The 22329-nt window shown below is 42.9% G+C and overlaps 2 protein-coding genes across 2 annotated transcripts; both read right to left on the bottom strand.

Moving 5' to 3' along the window:
- Positions 1-1121: 1121 nt before the first annotated feature.
- Positions 1122-12997, bottom strand: LOC123166140 (autophagy-related protein 2). The gene is made up of 13 exons (XM_044583909.1): positions 12651-12997; positions 10768-11789; positions 9881-10029; positions 8728-8984; positions 5570-8635; positions 5367-5479; positions 4519-4711; positions 4167-4280; positions 3957-4064; positions 3612-3744; positions 3252-3454; positions 2823-3019; positions 1122-1706 (listed from the first exon to the last, which is right to left on the bottom strand). The coding sequence occupies exons 1-13, from the start codon at positions 12834-12836 to the stop codon at positions 1649-1651; spliced, it is 5799 nt and encodes a 1932-aa protein (XP_044439844.1). The 5' UTR covers positions 12837-12997; the 3' UTR covers positions 1122-1648.
- Positions 12998-16987: 3990 nt separating this feature from the next.
- Positions 16988-21478, bottom strand: LOC123167587 (SUPPRESSOR OF GAMMA RESPONSE 1). Its single transcript, XM_044585418.1, has 6 exons — positions 21351-21478; positions 19843-19984; positions 18922-19108; positions 18017-18540; positions 17519-17893; positions 16988-17423 (listed from the first exon to the last, which is right to left on the bottom strand). Exons 1-6 carry the CDS (start codon positions 21356-21358, stop codon positions 17367-17369), a joined length of 1293 nt encoding a protein of 430 aa, XP_044441353.1. The 5' UTR covers positions 21359-21478; the 3' UTR covers positions 16988-17366.
- Between the last annotated feature and the right edge of the window lie 851 nt (positions 21479-22329).

Raw genomic sequence — 22329 nt, 5'->3', positions numbered from 1 at the left:
GCTGCTGCCGCCACTTGCCGCTGCTGGGGAGTGTCGCAGCCGCAGATCTGAATCGCCGCCGCCGCCGGTGCAATAACAGAGGAGGGGGAGGTGGGTAGCTTACCAGCTTCGAGGTCAGGGGAGACATGGCGAAGACGAGGATGGCCGGACGGAGTCGAAGAATAAAGGAAGAAGCAGCTGCCGCTGCCGAGGAGTGTTGTTGCCGCTGCAAGGGAGTGTCGCAGCCACAGATCTGAGTCACCGCCGTCACCGGTGCCAATAACAGAGAGCTTGTCCCCCCTGCAGCGAGTAAATGAGGTGGTGAGGGTATATTTCGCGCCATCCCGCCATCTCCGACCACATCCCCCTGCACCGCGCCCTACGCCGCGTCTTCGTTTTCCGCCCGACTCAGCCTGGCTCGCTGGAAACAGTTAATTCGAGCGTTTCCAGCGAGCCAGGCTCTGAGCTGCTTTAAGTTCTATGCCGATGCGAGCCAGGCCGGCTTGCAGGCAACCAAACGGCTCATTTTCATCCCGCTCGGGCCTGGTTGGGCTGTATGCAACCTACCAAACGCGTCCTTGTTGAACTTCAGTTGGATGATGATTACCATGTTTTGTCCGTGCATTTTGACCCTATGCTATGTTTTGATGTTTAGTTTCTATCTTTGTGACATGAAGTTCAATTAGAGTGTAATTCACACACATAGGAGAACCACGAGAGGAAATTTTATAAAGGTTTTAATTTTAGGGAACCTGACTTTGCACACTTGCTCTAGAGCCTTTAAATATGTTAAGGGCCAGTTTTAAAAGACCAACCTTCAGGAAATCTGCTAGTTACTCTTAAGATCACATTTAGAAATGCAAAACAAATAGAGCATGTAGCCAATTTGCAAACCGCACTTTCATCTCCTCTGTGCCAAAATGGACAAATTTTACTATAAATACTTAGAAAAATGAGAAGATTGCCATCTGATAAGGCATTAACCAAGCGAATGCATTGCAGAACACGAAAGAACCGGTCAGCAACGCTCCACTTTCGCCAGGTAAATAATTGAAGGACATCGAGAGTATAAAAAGAGCCGAGGGAGCAACAACCTGACAAAAACATGTTTTCCGAGCTCACTGCAACAGTACAAAATCTGGTAGTAGTAACAATATTTACAGTTGCAAAGCAAAATAACACATTATCAGCGGTTTAGCGAGCCGACAAACATATTGGCAACCAAAACAGAAGAGTTATTTACATCTGCACAACTCAGAAAGCAACCAAATTATGTACAAAATTGGAGCCATCCCCCCTGATCCCCTCCCTCGACCTTAGTCAATGCCTAAGCTAGGAGTTTACAAAATTTCCACCCGAGGTGGAAAAGGTGCGGTGACTACAATCATGGTGCGTATATATTAATTTATACATACTATAGAAGGGCTTTGACGCCACATACAACCTATCCTACAACTGTACAGCTGCACAGACGTATTAGAAACTCCAGTAAGAGCAGGCCAGCTGATGCCAATTGATTCTTCGGGTTAAGGATCTCTAGCAGTACAGAATTCTCACTTCACTGTAGAAGTTTGCGGACAACCAGTTTTCTTCCATAAATACTGTAGATGATAGGCCACACAAGAATGAAGAGACCATAGCTAGGCAACCTCCTCCACACTGAAGTCTACTATTGAGAAGGCCCGGAATATTTGTACGCAGATTCTTTCTTGTGTTCAGGATCAAGGCTGTGAAAAATAAGTTCAGTACACAAAGTAAGAACCAGGTACCAATAATGATAAAAGTTGGGATAAATTGCGGTCATACGGGAGGTAAACATGTTTGAAGCATATCAATCCTGCATATAACCTCAGTTTCACTAATTCACTGACCAGCAGAACTCGAGCACATCATGTTAAATCAAGATAGAACTCAAGGGAACCCCAAAATGTTACACAGCTACACTGGTAATTAGTGAGTTTAGTCAGATTACTTAGCAAGACCCTGAGTAACAAAATATTAGGAATTCCTAGGATAAACATTTGTCAAGATCCAAGAACCTTAAGACCCCTATTCATTATCACATCAACAAATTGTAATAATTGTTAAAACAAATTTATATACAGCAACTCAGCAACAGCTAGCTTGGTAAGTGCAAAACCAGGTAATACTGTGTGTGAAGGGACAAATTAGCTGCATTATTTTTCTTCCAGCCCGAAATATACTGTTAGGACTTCCACAAAACATCGAATGCATCCCTCACTTTTGTTCATTGGCCTCTCAACACTCTCCCATTATATTATCTTTGTTACTTGGTAGGTAACTTTGAAAAGTACAACACTACATATCGGATGTCCAATAAATTACAGGCTTGCCTCATAAAATTCAATTGCATAGTTCTTGTAGGGTTTATCTTCACCACAAATCAGTGTCTTACCGACAATACAAATATTTTATTTAGCAATTAAAGGAGACATAAAATACGGGTTTTTATTTTATGTATTCTGAAAGGCTGCGTACAAAAGACCCAAAGTGGTCCCACCCTTCCCTGGACTCTGTGCAAGCAGGAGCTACGTGCACCGAGCTGCCCTTTTAGTGTTAAAATCTTAAGTGGCAAATGCAAGCTGTTTAGTACTGATTATACATGCGACTAAAGAGGAAATTGCGTACTTAACCACTTGACGTACTACATAGAAGAAAATGATAGGAAACGACAGTTGGTTGCGGACAGACATGAACAAATTTAAGAATTCAGGAAGACATGAACCAAACTAATAGCCCCTTATGGTGAATTGGAGATTGTAACTAATGGTGTATCCATAGACTGTTTTCCACCGATATTTGAAAACGAGCAAAAAACTCACCTGTTCCTTAGCCCAAGAAGTGCATAGTGCATAGCACGAGCAGAAGCTGATACTGGAGCTACTGCAGCAGCTGGAGCTCCACAGATTGCAGTAGCCAGTATTGATCCAGTGCTACCCCCACGATTATAAACCTTGATAGGATTCCCAATCAAAGCAGAAGCTGTCCTTCCAAGCCCATCAGTTAAACTTTCATAGGCCTGGACAAGTTTCATGTTAATCTTAATAACACTACGCAAGACATGAAAAGATTAAAGGCGTATGTAGGCTTGAGCACTACTCCAGTTCAGAGAAATTAACAGGAAGCAAGGTCTATTCCAAACAAACAAACAAAAATAAAGGGAATCAGCAATGCAGGTTCTGGACATTGAATTATCTTTAACTGGCAGAAAAGGAGATGCTTTTATCATACAAATCAGACAAACTGAATACCTGCTTCAACCCTTGTTGTGCACCTTCAGGCTGGTTAGCTCTTATATTTTCTTTGGGTTTTTTTGCTTCACGTGAGGTTAAAGGCGGTGGAACAGCTGTAAGGGCACGCTCTGTCTTCAAAAGCATATCATGAGCTCCCGCTGCCAAATGGACACCAAGGCCTACAGCTTCGATGGATACACTTCTGATGAAAGCAACAGCACCTGCCAAACAGCGTGTAAGATTCATCCTAATTTGTAACCATTCATGTCATCATTCAACTACTGATTAATAATACTGTACCATCACATATTATTAACACTCCAACAGAAATGTTAGCTAATTACTGATATCAGTGTCATGTACAGTGAACCAAATTACCTCTTTGCATTCCCTTGAGCAACTTCCGGTCCTTCTTGTAGCTTTTGATTGGTAAGGAAACCAATTTCTTAGTGCCTGAACCGACGGCAACTAATGACTTTATAGGAGGAAGCCCTTTTAACACTTTATGGACCTGCACAAGCAGCATATTGTGAATTCAGGTGCGAACAGGAATTCTTGTGTAAGACAAGGCAGATTTACAATATTCTCTACGCTTTCGCGTGGAGAAGTGCATATTTAATCTCCGTTTCTTTCTGATATTGCTTGTATTAAATATGTATGTTTTTGTGTGCATAAAACAACAAGCATGTCTAAATGTACAGTCGTGCATGGAGAGATCAGAACCTGATTCTTGGAGATGTCCTCCAGCCACTCTGCAGCTACTGTTTCACATATACTATTCCACCCATAAACACCCATTGCAGAAACATTCTTAAGCTTTAAATCGATTCCCTGCACGCAAAAAAAATCATCGTCAGTGTTGCCTATTGATCTTAAGATAATCAGCAGTGAACTGACTGCTCTAAAGTATTTCCTTTTTCAACAACGAATTACCTTCCATGGAAGGATGTTGAGAAGCTCTGCGTAATTTCCTTTACCTAGTGCAATAGGATCAAACTGGCGAGGAATATAATTGATATGCAGAACCAGAGGCTTCACATCGAATTTCTGGCACCACAGAAAAAGAAGATCAGATTCAACAAATGTTTACTGAAGACAAACAGAGCCCAGCTCGCTGCTGCCTACCAGTGCAAATAAGATGAGAAAGGAAAAGAATTTGATGACTGTTAATGCACACAATTTCAAAATTTTGAATATGTCAGGTTAAATAGGTGCAAAGAGTTCTTATGTGCCCAATCAAGTCCCACAATTAAGAGGAAAACAAGAATTGGTAAATCCAAAATACCTGGAAAAAGGGAAGTAATGCCTCATCCACAATTGTAGTGCTTCCGTAGGTTGTGCTGTCCATACCAACAATCTCATTTTCACAAGGCACATGAGGGTTGTTGTTACTTGAGTCATTCTGGAAGAAACTGATGAGGAAGTTCAGTTGCCCTTGATCAAGATGCAATTGAAGAGGCAAAATCTCAAGGCATAACCTGAAGAAGGATGCAAGAGAAGAGGGTCAGACAACAAACTGAGAGAGCATAAAAAGTGTCAGAAACGAGAAGGTGAAAAAAAGGCAGCACTATTCTTTCAGATTACAATTTAAGATTCAAACAGACACAAATTAGTGGCAAGAACAAAGGTGTAAAGAGCAAGAATGCATAAACAACCAACCATACCGTACAAGCACAAATCATGAATATGGATCTGCCATACAAAATTTTCTTCAGAATTCCCATATCATTAACATAAGCAAACCTAATACTGGAATAGGATGAAAACAACTATTGCACTAGGATACGGTTACTACATGAAACTATGTCTCTGCTATTTAACTGTGCAAACTCCATATTCCATATACCCCTCAAAACTGAGGCAAAAAGATAAATTAGTCAAGTACATTAAGACTTAGTCTTGCAATGTTCTGAAACCAATATATAGCTTATTTTTTACTACAATCTACCAGGTCAAAGGATGTCTTCTATGTATGGATGGATGATGTAGATAGGATATCCTTACAGTAATCTTTATCTTTAACCATTTGAAGCTATATAGCATCAAGCGAACACAGTACAGAGTATAAGAAACAAGCAGGTATCTTTTCCAATAGATTAATCCACTGTGTGTGCAACCTAATGCTGTATATACCTGTAGTCTTCTAGAGGAGCCTGTGGTTCAGGTCTTACAGACTCTAGTTCTAACTTGAATGCAGTGGAGCAAGATTCTCTTGGGTAATCCTTTGAGTTGTAGCATCCAAGAACCTATTAAAATGAATGATAGAAGTTAAAAGGCGTTAATCGATGATGAAAGCAAGTGCTCAATGAAATTTAGAAAGAAAAAGGAATATGTACCATTTTCCATGGAGCATGCATATTTTGGTCACAAAGATTTAGGTCCTGTGCGGAGATGGATAACCTAGAAACAGAAACGGCCCCATCTGGATACATATCAAATTGCACACCGAGTCCTGACACGATGAATTCCAAAGAAGAACTCCTATCTCTTCCATTTGAGCATGGGTGGCTAGTTGAATCATTGTGAGCCAATGGCCAGTCATCACCAGCATACATTCGCCACTTAACATCTATATCATGAATAAGAATCTTGCCTTTCAGATTGCAAGATTCATCAGAATTCAAGCTGCAAACAGCAGGCTTGCCTTCTTGTTGGAACACATGTTCTCCATGTGGGCTGTTCCTTTTGTAAACATGGTTTTCAACTATCGTCAAGGGGCTATTGTTGTACCATCCACCATCATCACAGTTCATGGTTTTACGAGCATCATCGCCAGATGACTGATGGTTTACATTACAAGGAGATGATGACAATGATGAATTGAGAAGATCAGGCATATAATAAGAGTCAATGATCTGCTCAGGACAGGAATTCTGCTTAATTGGTATTTGGGCAGTATTCGCTTCTGGGGTGACTATGTGTGAAACACCGACATCAGCTGCCTCAGGGTTAGCCATATTCATCTCATATTCAGCGTTCATTTCACTGCTGCTCAATGAGTTATGACAATTTTTGTCCCAAAAATTGTAGTCTGTGTAGGCCTGGTCAGTGTAAAAAGCATCCTCAATTATGTCATCAAGCAGACCATCTGACTTGCACTCTCCAGAATCTGCCAAGTTGTCAGTGCTCTCTGACATATCTGATGCATCACTGGGCATGTTTTGTGCGTTTGCCTGTTGGACAATATTCCACCTAGATTGAAGATGAGCTAAAGCATCCCGCATATCCGGAGCATATAGCTTTTGTAGTTGGGAAACCAAACGAACAAGACCATGTGTTGTATCACGACATGTCCCAATATCAAATTGTGACTCGGATATTTCAAGTTTCCAAAAGGAAGTATCAGTTCTTAGAGCAGCTTCAATGAATGTGTTATGGCCAATCTTAGCATAGCCCAATTGACGAAGGTAATCAACATCATAACCACAAGTGACATTTTTGGAACCAGACGATTCACAAATGAGAAGCCCGAGATCTCGCAGTTGGATATCAAAATCAGTAGCTGCAGAATCTGATGCAGATTTATTATGAAGTTTAAATGATGATGCAGCTAAAAGGCATGAGAAAAACTTGCAGTCCGGAGCGTCAGCATTGAATGAGGAATTTTTCAGGTGAGGTTCATAGCTCAGAGCAACATCGGTTAACTCAAGAAAAAAAGAGGACCAAAATGGTTCACCAGCCTGTGAATTATTTGTGCTACTACTGTTATCGGATTGTTCAGTTCCACTTGAACCTGAAGTGAACAGCGAAGATATTCCACTGATCCAATCCATACGTCCACCAGGTGCCACAATTGTCCCAGAACGAACATTGACAGAAGTATAATTCTCTTGTAGGTTTGGGTTCCTGATGTGGGTCACGGAACAGCCAGCAGTACCAAAAGACAATACATTGTTACCTTCACCATCGCCCCGCCTGCTAGCAGAATCCTTGCAAATAACTAGAAGAAAATCTTTGAGTTCTTCACAGGTTTTATCATCTGTACCGGTAACCGAACCCCAAAGCTCACCTTCACCATGATTCACCCAAAGAAAACTGGTATTGTTGACCCCACCAACATTAGAGAAGGAGCACAGAGACAATTTTGAAACAGATAACTTGAGACGATTCCAAGAATCTTCTAGTTCTGTCTGCAACGATGGACCAACTTCCACAGTTTCATCCAACTCAGTACAAATATCCAACATGCTGCATTCAAAAATGACAGATGTTTGAATGGCAATTTCGTTGTTTTTGTCCTTGCCATTTTCAGAACTGCCTGGTGCTTCATCTGAAAGCCCATCGAGTACCTGATCTAGCAGCTGATTAAGTAGTCCACAATCCTTCTTATTGAGATGAACCGAAACACAAGGAAGTTGAACATGTAGCAAGAATTCAGTGCTCCGAATGAGTTCCTGGCGAATACTGAGACTTGAATCTACAAGATCTTGTGAAGTTGTAGAAGAGGCAACGCCGACCCATTTGTTATTTTCTTTCTGAGTAATCTTCTGATCATGTAGGCTCGGCAAACTCCAAGCTTTGTCCACCATCTCAGGGCAAGTTACAGGGTGGTTTTTTCGGATCATTCTAATGCTGGAGTCATTATAATCGGATCTAGTCACAGATAAAATCTTCAGAGCAGAGAAAGTTTGCCTACTCAAAGCACATATACCATCCAATGCACTGGAGGGTTTAACCAAGTAGATGTCAAAGTTCCCGGTAGCCAAATGGAGTGAAGTAGATTGTGTGCTTGGATGAACATCATTAAACCTTTCATTTCGAAGTGGGGAAGAGGCTTCTGTTGAGTTATGAGATGTTGTGTGGTCGATGACAAGGAACTTATCCAGGATGGACGGGCGACTTAAATCCCATGAGGGCTCAGAAGGAAAGCAAAAGACGATTCTTGCATGTGATGGAGCTATTTGAACCTTCAGAGAGTCACTTGAGGAAGTATTAGCCAGTTTGCTGTTTCTTTCATCCCCATCCCTATTAAGTCTATGCTCTCCATGAAACACATCAGACTCGACTTTACTGATAAAATTCAGTATCATGTATACTGTATGGAAGTGCACCCACAAAGTCAAAGGAGCCAAATATATAGACAGTGAAGTTGTGCTTACTGAGTTGCCATCTTGATCTGTGCTACTGACATCATAATGGAATGTGGACTCACCAAATGTTTTTAGCAGCTCAACCTTAATGAATTTTTCTGAACGGCGGGAAGAGCTTCCAACTGTTTCCACCCAATAATCTTGAGCAGCAAATGGAAATTGAGGGAGAGCAGCTTGAACTTCTCTACAGAAATTATTATTTAAGAAAGCAGTGCCAAAGTGTGAGTGATTTGAATCATGGTTAGTACTGTAGTATTCGTCAAGCTTCATGTGGGCAATCAATGCCTTGAACCCTAATTTTTTGGGATATGTCTGCAGACATCAGAAGAAAAAAGATCAGTATCAAGCTATAAGACTTCACCAATGCATGAACTCAGAACAAGTGCTGCAGAGGAAAACAACACCTCGAGTTCAAGATGAATGTTCTGACACTTGGCTTCAAGATGATGCATATTTAAGCTGGAAGCAGTAGCAGGATACATCATCGATTGTTCAAACTGCGGGGGGGAGGAAAGGCAGCTCGAGAACATTTCGGAATTTCTCATATCATTGACGAGACTGACAGGAACACTGGAATCGCCAGTATCCATTTCATCACTGAACAAGAGAATAACAGATATCTCAGCGATGGAAGCCCGTAACATTTTCTCAATCGGCGGTTCTGTTAAAATGAAAAGGAAAGCAAGTCCTGAGATTTAGAAGATCAGACGATAATTAACTGGAAAAAAAGAAATAACACGTTACAGCCACTTGGTTCGATTCAATACTGGAACACATTCGATGGTGTTTTACATGCTCACAATGCTATAGCTTATAGCCATGGCAAGAGAATGGATAGAAGCTATTATACAAACTCACGCCTGTGGTGGAACTCATAGGTGTGGATACCAGCATGGAATGCTCTTAGGGCATCATATACGTCTGCTGCTATTCACAAGTCAACATAATGTATCCATGTTTTTTACCAGGATGTTTCATTTGCATGCTGACTAACAGTCGGTGTAATATTTTTCCTTACAAGTGTGAAACACTATGAACTTAGCATGGATGGCATTCAGAGTGAGCCAAGTTATATTCAAGATAAATGAGGGCAGGTTTGGTTCATGACTAACTTTGCCACAACTAACCAAGGGAAATGTGGCTGCCACAAAAAGTGTGGCGAACGAAATGGCCATCACATGTGTGGTGATTTGGCAAAAAACCGAGCCTATGGCATGTGGACCATATGGCTAAAAAGCATGGCTATGAACCAACACATGCATAAGGTGTTTGTGGCACGACTAAGGTTAGGTGTGGCAACCTTAGGCTACAAAGTACTCCCTCTGTAAATAAATATAAGAGCGTTTAGTTTAGATCACTACTTTAGTGATCTAAACGCTTTTATATTTCTTTACGGAGGGAGTACAAACTATGCCCTGAATCCGCAAGAAAGTGTGTCATAAGAAAAACTCGATTATGGAAGTCAATGTTATCGCGTTTATTGCCATTCCACTGTTCATACAACACAAACAAATTAAATATGAAGCATAAATCCATAACAAAATAAGCATTATATACCTTTAGGAACTTGATCTGATCCAGAAGCTAAAGTGGATGCAAAAGTAATTGCGTTGAATACTGAACACGTCCAGTCCCATATGCCGCTATTTCCTAAATTAGTCTGGGAGTTCCTCAGTTCTTCAAAACATTCAAAGAACTGATCAATGCTGTCAAAGATATGAACGAATCAGTAATCCACTTAGGCTAGTCCAAATCTTGCTTTCTTCTTTGGCTCAAATGACCTGCTTCTCTTAATAAATGTAAATGCAAACACACGTAGCAAGAGATAGACTCTTACTGTCTTACAGGATAACAACGTAAATAAAGACAAAGCAAAGGAAAAAATATGCTAGTCAATGAAGAGTTATATTTGGTCACCGAAACCCCAGGCAACATACCAATTGCAGAGAACTATTCTCTAGCCCAATGGGCAGTGATACTCGTTAAGTTGCAACTATAAGACAACGGAACATCTAAAAGACAGCTGAAGTAAAGGACAGGACAGGAGCAACAAGTGCATACTGCAATGACCACTATTAACTGTAACTCCCAAAGCATGCACATTATAGTTCAAATTGATGACCAAAAATTATATGTAAAATCATACATCTGGTCGATCATTCATAAGCCAAAGAAATGGATGCAATATGACATAGCAACAACATATTTTAATCTTTTCTACAATGATCTCATAACAGCTATGTCAAACATATACTCCCTCCGTCCCAAAATAAGTGTCTTAACCTTAGTACAATTTTGTACTAAAGTTAGTACAAAGTTGAGACACTTATTTTGGGACGGAGGGAGTACTTCTTTAAGGGATTAATCATTAATCATGTGAAGTAAGTAAACTGGAAGCTGATGGAAACACGGGTGCAACGAATGTCATTAGGAAAGAAACAAACCTTTCGTCACAATCTGAATCAGGGTCACCTTGATCCTCGTGGACAACGAGCTCCGGAATCCAGTCTTGAATAACATGTGCCTTAGTTAGGAAAGAATCCTGATATTTGTCTTGCCTGTTTTGTGAAAGTGCAATCTGGTCTGTGTCTTCCCTCCGGATCATCACTGAGTCTGAACCTGATTTCAAAGTGCTTAAGGCAGATCTGGAGGTGCTCAAGGACATATCTGCCGTATTATGGGGACGAATCTGTTCACGTGCTTGATTTCTATGGAGAGAATCCCACACATCCATGAACCACTGGATACTGCTGATTTGTAACAGCAATTCTAATGAATCAACAGATACATCCGCGTCGATTTTCTTAAGGTTCAAGCATCCATTACTCCACGGGATGCTTAAGTTCAATGTCCCTGAGAATCCACCAATAGGACCTGTCAAGACCGAGGTAGTACTATGACCTGATGAGATGTCAGCTGTTGCCTTATCCAAATCATTCTGAAGAAGTACATCAACATCATCCATTTTCAAGAACTCGATCACCGCCTCATGGAACGTTACGAAATTATTCAGCTTGACAAGACCATCTGTTGAAAGATTAGTTCCAAATTCTATCTCTTTAACCCGGAAAACTAGTGACCGATTAAATTCTGAGATCTTGTTATCCAAAATGGTCTGAGGATCAAATACAACATATGTATTTTTAAACTTGATTTTGAAGTTTGTAAGAAACCACTTGACAGCATTGGCTATTCTCTTGACACCCTCATCCACATCTCGAGATGCAGATGTAGAACAGTGCTTCTCAGATTCATTTCTTTTGGTGTTGACTGATGTCTGTCTGGAGCTACTATTACCAGAAACAGAGCATTCAGCATCTACAGGTGGAATTTCACTAGCAACGGATGGAGCAAGCACAAGCTCCAAGTCTTCCACTACGATCTCACAACTCTTTAACTGTAGAGGAAATTTAACCAGCAGAGATTTTATTGATCCTTCTTTCACCATGATAGATAATCCTGATAGCTGAAATGGAGAAGGATATTAACTTTAAAAATCTTAAGTAAGGGCCCAATTGAACAGTTCAAAATATAACAAACTACAAATTCAGATACACCGGTTTCATATTTGCAGTTTTATGATCATCGTGAATCAGAAGAATTTGAAAATGTAAGTTTTCACAGTGGGTGGTGGGAGGAGCATGCGCATAAGATTTGTATATGCTAGGCAGTAAGTATCACAAAAAATCAGGTGTCGGGTTGGTAGAAAAGGATTATACACTGAACTGTTGAAGCTTGAAGATTATCATCCAGCTTAATACCCTAACTGACAGTTGCGCAGCATATGATTGCAAATGCTCCAGTCAGTCCAATGTGACAATATTTAAAGTTACTACGATTCAAATGCAGGAACTGCTGACAGGGACCAACACCCTACTGCTTCTCCCAAACCCTAATACTCCAGCTTGATCGTACACTTCCAGATGCAAACTGCACTCCAATATAGTCCTACTAAACTAACGAAAAACTCACCAGCCTGATTAGTGAAAACGACGCCTTCCCCCGCCAATCCTTTGCCCCTGATATTCGCAAAAACCTGTCCGAAATTCTAACAAAACCGAGCCTATACACGTCGCCCCAGTGTCCAATTGCAACCAAAATCAGAGGAAACTGATTTGGTCATCCCACCCCCACCACCCCACCCTACAGTCAACCTGTCTATCATCACGCCACAATTCGATTCGCCTCAGCACGCGGGGACAACCAATCGCGACGGGACGCATCCGAAAACCCGATTCCGCCGCGCCCGATCGAACACGGAAAAAGGCGCCCTAAACCCACACGGGACAGGGACGAAATCGCGAAGGGGCGGCGAGGCGTGACGCACCTGGCTGTTGATGTAGTCGGCGTTGAGCGCGAGGTCGGTGAGCTCGAGCGTGCCGCGGGTGAGCTGCAGGTCGAGCTGGTCGAGGTCGAGCTCGCCGAGGAACAGATCCCCGAGCCCCTTCTTCAGCACCGCCTTGCACATCCGCTTCATCACGGCCCCCACCGAGAACCCCCGCAGCAGCCCCATCCCGCCCCTCCCGCCCGCGGCGAGCGCGAGTCCGAGGCGCCCGCGCGGGGCCGGCCGGCGCGTGGCGGGGGTGGGGTGGCCGGAGACGGAAGGAAGCGAGGGCGTCCGGGGAGGGGGGTTGCTTCGTTGGTGTGCCAAGTTTTTTCGGATTAAACCTTGCGGGGGGGCGAGTTGTTGCGTCCAGAACCCCGGGAAGGTTGGGTAATTACGTTTATATGCGCCGCCTTCAGGCTCGTGTCCCCGTCCCGTGGGCCACCCGGAGCGCATTAAACAACTTGTAGGGAGATTCGATTTGTTTTCTTCTACACTTTGCAGTCCGTATCTTGTTTTGGCTTAAAGTCTGTATAGGAGTCTTTCCTGTTGTTTATTTATTTACTACTAGTAGTATTATACTCCCTCCGATCCAAAACGCAGCTTTTCCTTTCTTAAGACTTTTTTGGTCTTCATTATATAATTTTGAATATGATTTTATAGTTATTGTATGTCCAATAAATTAGTATAATATACATGAATTAAGACTATTTTGCAAGATAAATACGACGTTACGAGTTATACATGTTCAATCCATGCATTTTTATATGTATTAATGGTCAAAGTTATGCATTAAGGACCCTACAAAGTAAAGGTGCCTTACATTTTGGGAAGAAGGGAGTACAATTATATATTGTTCTGAACATTGTAGCCTCTTGCGTACATTGATAAGTTAACTCCCTTTGCTGAACAGAATAGAAAAGAAGACATTTTATTTAGTGAATAACTTAATTCCATGGTTCACCAGGATGGTCGAGGAAGATGGATTTTTCCAACACATAACCGTGTCTAAAACTTCAATGTTAGGGTTGATTGCTTAGTAACTTCCCACTCTACCAACTTGCCAAGCAAATCAGCAACAAGCCCATAACCATCAACATCTTAGTGTTAATGAACCATTACGGTCGTTCCAATGAGCAAGACGCGCACGTATTATGATATCAAACTTTACCTGTCAATTTAACCAACAAAAATGTAGGTTATGTGCCACACAAGTTATACCATCAAAATCCTATTTGAAAATGGGTTTTAATGGTATAATTTTAAGTCACATAGCTTATATAGTATTGCTCTAATTTTTGTTCTGCGTCATATTATTGGTCTAATTAATTGGCAGCTTAGATTCTGACCTTAATCACTGAAATGAAGGTAGTAACACTAAAATATGCACATATCTTTCCGTGAAAAAAAAAAACATATGCGCATATCTTGTTTTCTCCATTCATATATCTTTGACCCACATCTTTGTGTTTTTTGTTAGATTTATTCTCAACTAGCACCATGTATAAATCATAAGAAATGCGACGTAGTTGATTCATCTTGCATTCAATGCTAAGCCTTTTACCTCGACTTTTTGCCTTGCCAACAAATCCCTTAGTAGTGGCAAAGTCAGTTGTCTCACTCATTGCATTTCTTCGGCATTTTGAGATGTCGATGCTCCATGGGCAAAGTACTCTCCCTTCGCCGAAGGATTTTGTTCCCGTGCAATTCCATGCTTCACTCACGGCTAGACGCCGCCTCTACACGGATAGGGTGCTCGGCTGCATCTCCTTGCTGGTTGCAACACAGTATACTCTGGTCAGCGAAGATGGATGCGCGTGGATGATGTGGACACATGTTGTGATGTTTGTGTTAGGAAATCTATGCTAAGTTGTTATCTGTGTATCATGGGATTGTTAGGTACCTTGTTATACTATGAGTAATGTTAATGAGAAGGGGCTTAAAGTTTGGGGGGAAAAGTGCTTGTTTTGGATAGGTAGAATTTACTAGAATAGTTTCCTCTAATCGTGTTTAAGGGGATAACCATGTTGTTTGGTTAGCCTAACCAATCAAGATAAGAAATTTTTTGTTTTCGTAAAAATCAGAAAAGACAGATTTTGGAAAAAAGAATATTGGTTGGTTTTGTATAAACTCGTTTAGCATATGTCACGCTCGACTTAAACGCGTCGGCGTATTGTGCATCGTATGCACCGCGGTCTTGTATTCATATGTAGTTGGCGGCGGCGAGGCCCTACCGCTGGGGAGGACACGTGGTTGGAGGACGCCGACAATGCTCTGGTCGACACCATCTACCGCAAGTGCATCATCTTCAGGTTCTTCCTCGGCCTTGAGATGAACCTCTGCACATACGCCAACCCGTGCCGATCCCTCTGCTCGTCTGTGGCGGCTCCGCCATAAGCCCCATGTGTCCATGGGAAGTGCCCCATCATCGTCCGCGTGCAAAGTTCTCGAGGTCGGCCCGACGGGAGGCGAGCAGTACCGTTGGAAACCGAGGCTGGAGCGTGCACAATTTCGCCAACTCAGAAAAAGACTAATCGTGTGAGATAGAGGGTCACAACAGAGATAGGGTTGCAGGTACCAAGCTGATATATCTATTTTACACTTTCCACATTCAAACATGCTTTCTTATAAATTGGTTATTCATAAATAATCAGTAAAGCTGATTTTGCTAACAATCAGCTTAAAAATTTATATTATACGCCTGGCAACGTAATTGAGTGGGACTCTCTTTTTATAGTCAACATGCTACAAACACAGGAGCTGAACCGATCTATCTACTCATTGATCATGAAGGAAATCAAGCATCTTGTGTCTCTTCATTATTCTTGTATTACTCATATGAGCCGTTCTTAGAACAGCGGGATAGCTAGCTTTGCTTGATTGGAAAGTAGAACTATGACCTTGGACTGGCTGTGGCCCTCCAAATGCAGTCTATTTCAAGGGCTGATTGCAATGACATTGTGACTGAGTAATAGTACAAGTGTTCCATCCAGAAAAAAAAATATCTACTCCGCGGGCGCCAAGACAAACAATACAAAAAGCACTGTGCTCGCAGGGCGCCAAGCCTTTTCGGCGCAAAGGGATAGGATCTGAGGTGGCCCTTTTTCTATACCGTGCGGGCGAAGTATTCCGCGTCGCACTCGCAACGGTAGCCGCCGGCTCCGCGCTACACGGTCGGGCCGCTCCTTTTTCTAGTCTTGTGACGTGCACCGCCATGGGCCGCTAGGCGTGGGCCTGGCTGGTCTGGCCCCACCCAAGTATTCGTGTTGTCATCCCTCGAAAAAAAAAGTATTCGTGTTGTCGTTTGCCTGCACGTATGCGCGACGAGAACCGATCAAAACTGCAAATCTGCACATACCAAACCACAGACAGCAGAGTTTTTTTTCTTTTTTTTGTGCGGGAACATAGACAGTAGAGTTTCTCAAAAGGAAACTACCGACGTCAGCAATATATCTATTGCAGAGTAAGCGTCACTGCTGGGTTTAGCAACGTGATGAACACTGGTACTCGGACGGATCAGCACGTCGAAAAATGATTAATCGTGTCGGCTTGTACATACGCAGTGACGTTGATGCCGTTAATAATTAGACAACCATACGTTTGTTCCCGGGTGTCCGATTAAAAGATGTGGGTGTTTTACATAAGTTGTACCGACTGAGCCGACGTGGCAGCTAGGGGCATCAGTCCAACATGTAGCGTCCAGCCGTCCACTTTGCCCTTAGTTTTTTTTGTTGTGGTTGAAGTAATGTAATACGTCATGTTTTCCAAATGAAGAAAAGCTCTCGGCTCTTGCATCGAACAATGCATGCAACCGTTATTACCAAGATCAGAAAACTGAATAATTTGTGAAGCATCAATCGTCACAATCAAACAACTTCTCTTCTGCATTAAAGATTGTGTAAGGATTTTAGCTTGACACACCACATGTGAAGTCGCTTATCTTATTTTCTACGTATCTCCGTGGTGTTCTATTCCCCCATTCCAAACAGATCCTAAATCCAACCCACTCGGACCTACCCAACATGTCTGTCAAGTGAGTCAAGTCCTGCCAGTTAAAATCCATTCGAAACGATATACCGACTCATAGAGATATATACCAGACATTGAAAGGGAGTTGAAAAAGTTGGGGTTGGTTTTCCATCTCTGTCATGTGATTATCACAAGATCAATCTTGCACGAAATTCTCACCCCAACTTCACCAAGGTATTAGTCCACACATGAAAGTGATCTTTTACATTTAATAGGTGGTACCATGACGGCCAACGTTGTCAATGCAACATCATTAGACAACTCAAATTCAGGATTTATAATTGCAACTGAAGAAAAAACTCATCAGTACATCAGCTAATCATTTAGCATTTCATTCAAGATTCCCAAAATGAGGCAGCTAATCCTTACAATTTACAAGCGCATGCTGCCAGACATAGCTAGTTCTAGGACTGAACAGTAACCAGCGCACAGCATCACACCTTCTGGCCTTCTTCATAATTTAACAGTTCGTATGCCTGAGAGCAACTCATCAGTGCATAAACAACCCCGACTCATATACAGTGCCAACGTCTTAAGCTGGCAGGTTACAAAATAGCCACATCACCACATAGCTGAAAACCACAGTTGGTGATGCTTGCAGCACATTGCTCTAATATTGTCTCGCAAAAAGGGGTTTCAGATGTTTCTTCATGCGCAGGGTGCTGGCAATGCATTCAAGGAGAGACGACGTCAATCAGCCGCCTGCCCTGTGAAAATTCCAATCGTATAGCTGTCCTGTGAAAATTCCTGCAAGTAAGGCACGGATTAGCAAACCCAGGGTGGAAAGGGAAAACTGAACATGTCAACAAACTGCATGAGGGTCCAAGGTATCAAAATCTTACGAGTTGGCTCAATCGAAGTTCAGCATTGTTTTCAGGCTCAAGATTTGCATTGTCTGAAGGGCCCAAGTCCTTGTATTCTTGCAGATCTTTCTTCAAGTCCTCTACTGGCAATTGGGCATAAACTGCCAGGCGAGGCTTGATCGAACCTGGTTCATCTCCATCGCCGCATGAGGTCTGACTCTGCAGGAACTCATCACAAATGGCCAAGTTTTCTGCTAGTTGCTGAGAATCTAACAGAAACTGGGAATCACCTTCCCACAAGTTTGGATCTTGTGATGGTGGATTATCTCCATCCTCGGGTTTTTCAGAGGATGGATAGACGGCATTTTCATCAGCAGCTTTTTCTTCCATTTTTATTTCACAATCTCCGTTTTCCTGCATATCAGTTACCGACTTCATTATTCAGTTACCTTAAACACTTCTTATGTTTTGTTTGCTAACTCAACTTGACTAGAACGTATAATGCATAGAAATACAGCGATATGAATAGGCAACTACCTGATAAGTATTATGTTCATGGCTATGAAGGGCTTCCTCGTCAGCATTATATTCATTATTAAGAAGAAACTCTTGGTTACTAATACTACTAATACGTTCATCTTCTTCTTCCGCGGTTGGTTCAGGGAGGTCAGTAAGATCTGCTTCAGCAACTGTAGTTTCCATCACATCTGTGTTGGTTAGCTCTAATGCACTCTTTTGCCCATTCTGTTGCTGGAAAAATAATTTGGAGACAACATATTCCCCATTCTGCTCATCTTCCCCAGTGCCTAGATGATATTGATGCATCACCCAGTTAGTCTTCTTGGGCTTTCCACCCTTCACAGTACTCATATATAGCACCATTATTTTCTTACAGCCAAGGTGCTGTCCATCAACCATTACTGGCTTTGTCTTGCCTGTCTTGTGCCAGCGAACATCGGCAAGATCACTAGTGTTGATCTTTCGACGCTTCCTAGTCCCAGTGTTATATGCTTTAAATGTTCTGTGGAAGAAGTGTGATACACTTCCATCTTGCTTAACGCCTGAAAAGGATGAAGTCAATTCAACAGTAATGCAAAGCAACAAAGCAGAGCAGAGAAAACAGATTAAATTTCTCAAAAGCACACTTCTATTGCCAAAGCTATAAAAAAAGGTGCTTTATAAAGAAAGTGAAGTCCCCGTTTGAAAAAAAAGGACCTGAACTGAACCAGTCTAGAGATGCAAGACGTCATAGCAGATTTGTAGAATGTTCCTGAGTGACATATGTGTAAAGGTAATATATTGAATGAAAAAAAAGTGATTGCCAACACCGAAAATACTGCTAGATTTAGCAGAAATGCTGGGCCTTGGGTTTGACTGGAAAAGACCAGATAGCAAACACAGGAAGATATCTGGGTACTTCAAAGATTTAAACTGAGGGGAACCTGGAAGTTTCTGTGGATGAGTGTAACAGATACCATCAGCTTCCTCAACTGTTGGAATAAATTCATCGATGAATGGGTGAGGTTGAGAACCTGCTCTGTCATGTTTTGCCAGCAAATGCCCAAGCAATTCCTGGTCAGACGGATCAAACTTTACACCCTTTGGCAAACCAGGCCACTGGTGAACAACCTGTAGAGAAACCTTAATTCATCAGAGGGTTGCAGTTTACATTACATCTTAGTACCTTACTGGGCATTAATAATTAACAATACTAATCCAAGTCTCAAGTGAGAAAACTCAAAAACTTTAGAAACAATATATTCACACAACACTTGATCTGGAACATGAGAATCACAAAGTCACAGAATTATAACAGAATCTGTTCCAGCTTTACGAAGAAGTGATTGCCTTATTAACATAGACCAATGAGCAGAAGGCTGGATAAAGATAACAGTAATCGCTCAAACATTAACTATATAGTTTTTTCTCTAAATCCTCTATTTAAAATAGGGATATTTACATTTATGCCCCTAATTTGCGCCCACTCTCAGATTTACCCCTAAAAAAATCATGTGCTCAAATTTGCCCCTTTTCCGTTAAGTGCGCTTATAAAAATGCCCTTCCGTACATTTTCCGTCCAGTCAAAGGCGTTTGACCGTTAAAGGCATTTGACTGGACGGAAAATGTACGGAAGGGCATTTCTATAACCGCACTTAACGGAAGAGGGACAAATTTGAACACATGATTTTTTTACAGGTAAATCTGAGTAGGTGGTTCGAGTTAGGGGCTGAAATGCAAATGGCCCTTTAAAATAAGCATGAATCAGCCATTCAAACATACCAACAACAAAATGCTAATGATATACACATGCACCACAGCTAGTTCAATTTTGCATAATAGAAATGCAAAGGCACAACTCTTACATCACTGTTATCAATGCTGTGGCTGCAATTCGGGCACTCCTTAGTTGGGTTGCTCAACCATTTTTGTTTACTGAGATCCCGTGACCCAGAAACGTTTTTTATTTTCGAAGCAATTCTTTGGCTATCAATTAGCCAGGATGTCCTGCAGAAATTATTAGCAGTAGAGTTAAGATAGATGAATACAGAAAAGTTGCTCCACAACTCCAACAAAATTATCACAACTTCAATGCATATTTATGCACCTATCAACAGCATTATAACCACAAAAAGGAAGAACCAAAGGCTGGCACAGGAAAGGGGATAATTTCATTAAACAGATCCAGTCAGTCTTGTACAGGTACAAAATGAACCTGATTTGGAATCTGACAAGCACACCGAAATACAAATATATGTACCACTAATGCATAGTTCCTCAATATATCTTTCGTGTTAATAGTGATCAAGCATCTCGTTTACAAAATACAGGACCAAATTCGACTGCACTGCTGGTTTCTGGCTACGGTGTAAATCCAAATTAAAGCGCTGCTAAGCTGAAGTCAGTTCGAAAGAAACATTTTTTTTACCGAGGAACCATGACACTGGTAAAACTAACGACCAATAACAATGACTGAAGTCAAGTTTGCGTGCAATGCTAATTGGATAAATAGAAGAAAACGTTGGAAAGTGATCTTTAATTAGTCATGCTGAAACGATGGCCATCCAAAAGTTTAAGATGGACACAACAGCAGAGTCGAGGGTGACACGATGAATGAACTCCTTTGACGATTTAAAAAAAAATCACCCAGGGGCAAAAAAACCTACCTGAATTGCTATCGAACAAAGTGTAAGTTCTTTAATTGCTATCGAACAAAGTGCATACATACTGCTAACCTGGAATAGAAACAAATGTCTCCATTCAACTAAAACTAAGTGTATGTTCTTTAATTGCTAAGGACAAAGTGCATACATAGTGCTAACCCGGTATAGAAAAAAAATGTCCCTCTCAACCATAACCAATGCAAAAACGTCATCTTTTTGCCGGGCAATTGCAAGCTTAACTGCAAAACTACAAAGTACTGACGCAATCCAACCATCCACGCCGCAGCACCCAAACCAATCATGCCTTTCATGCACATCCCAAGCAAGAACGTGCCACATTCACATAATCGAGCCGTGATCCTAACACGGAGCTTCGCAAGCAAGAAAAGACGACGCCTTTCGATCCAAACCCTTAACAGAGTGATCGTTTTTAACTGTACAAAATCCCAACCTCCCGACGCCCAAATCGAGCATCCATTGAACCGCAAAAAGTAGTGGTGAAAGGGGATATCGACCCCGCAAGCTCCCGGACCCCAAAGGGGCGCCACCTACTAATCCCACCCGTGCTCGACATGAGAAGGGGATAGAAAACAGCCGGCGCCTCCTATCCCGACCTAGGCAGATCGCATTCCACCGCGGCGGGACGAACCATCGGAGGAGCGCGGCGCGGGCAAAGGTCTACGCGATCGGATCGAGGAGGGGCGACGCACCCGGTCATGGCGGCGGCCGCGTGCCCGGCGACGGGCGGCGACTTCCTAGGGTTCCGGCGGGGGCGGGGCCGGGGGCGGCGTCTGGAGTCAGGAGTCGAAGCGGAGAGTGGTGGGATTGTTTTTTTGAATCGGAGTTGACCACGGGGTGCACGCGGTATACTACTGCACCCTGGGCTGAGACACGGTGCGTGGACGTGGGTGGCTGGTCCTCGTCCGTCCGATGGTGCGTGGACGGCTCGGGTGGCGCGGGGTGCGTGGTCTGGGCCCACGGGGGTGGGTGCCCCGCGTGGGTCCTGCTTGACTGTGTTACTGTGCGGGGTTGACTCGGTCTTCGGACCAAGTCGGTTGCTCGGGTGGGACCGTGAAGTTGTGTTGGATGGGCTATGAGTTGTAGGGGTGAACCCATGGGCCTGATGAGCGGAGAATAAAATGGCGATTTTAAGAGCATCTCCAGCCGTTGGCCCCCAGCGGCAATTTTACGCGCTCTCTGGGGCAAGCCGGCGCTAAAATCGGCGCGGGAGAGAGCGGGTTCCCAGCCGCTCGCCTCAGGGTCGCCCCCAGACGCGTTTTTTTTATTTTTAAAACTTTGAATTTGACAAAGTTTGGCTAAAATTCGGCAAACTTGATATTCATATTAAACATGTTCGACATTTTACATAAATTATAAAATAAAAAAAGTAATCTAAGGGGCACCCACGGCCCGGCGCTCCGGCGAGGGGCCGGCACGGCCGCTGCCGCGGCGGGGTACGCCAGCGGCGGGTTGTTGCCGCCCTCGAGGTGCGCTATCACCTCGTGCAGGGTTCGGCCGGGGACGCCCCACCAGAGGCGGCGCCCGTCGCTGTTCTTCACGCCGCCGACCACCGGCGCCCCGTTCGTGGACGCCAGACGCTGCGCCTGCCGCCGCTGGAAGTAGTCCGCCCACGCGGCGTTGTTGTCGGCGGCGTACTGGGGCAGGGCGCGCTGCTCCTCCGACAAGGAC

Source organism: Triticum aestivum, chromosome 7D (assembly GCF_018294505.1).
Source record: "Triticum aestivum cultivar Chinese Spring chromosome 7D, IWGSC CS RefSeq v2.1, whole genome shotgun sequence".
NCBI classification, from domain to species: Eukaryota; Viridiplantae; Streptophyta; class Magnoliopsida; order Poales; family Poaceae; genus Triticum; species Triticum aestivum.
The sequence above is the reverse complement of the archived record's forward strand: the minus strand, read 5'-3'. Positions and strand labels throughout refer to the sequence as shown.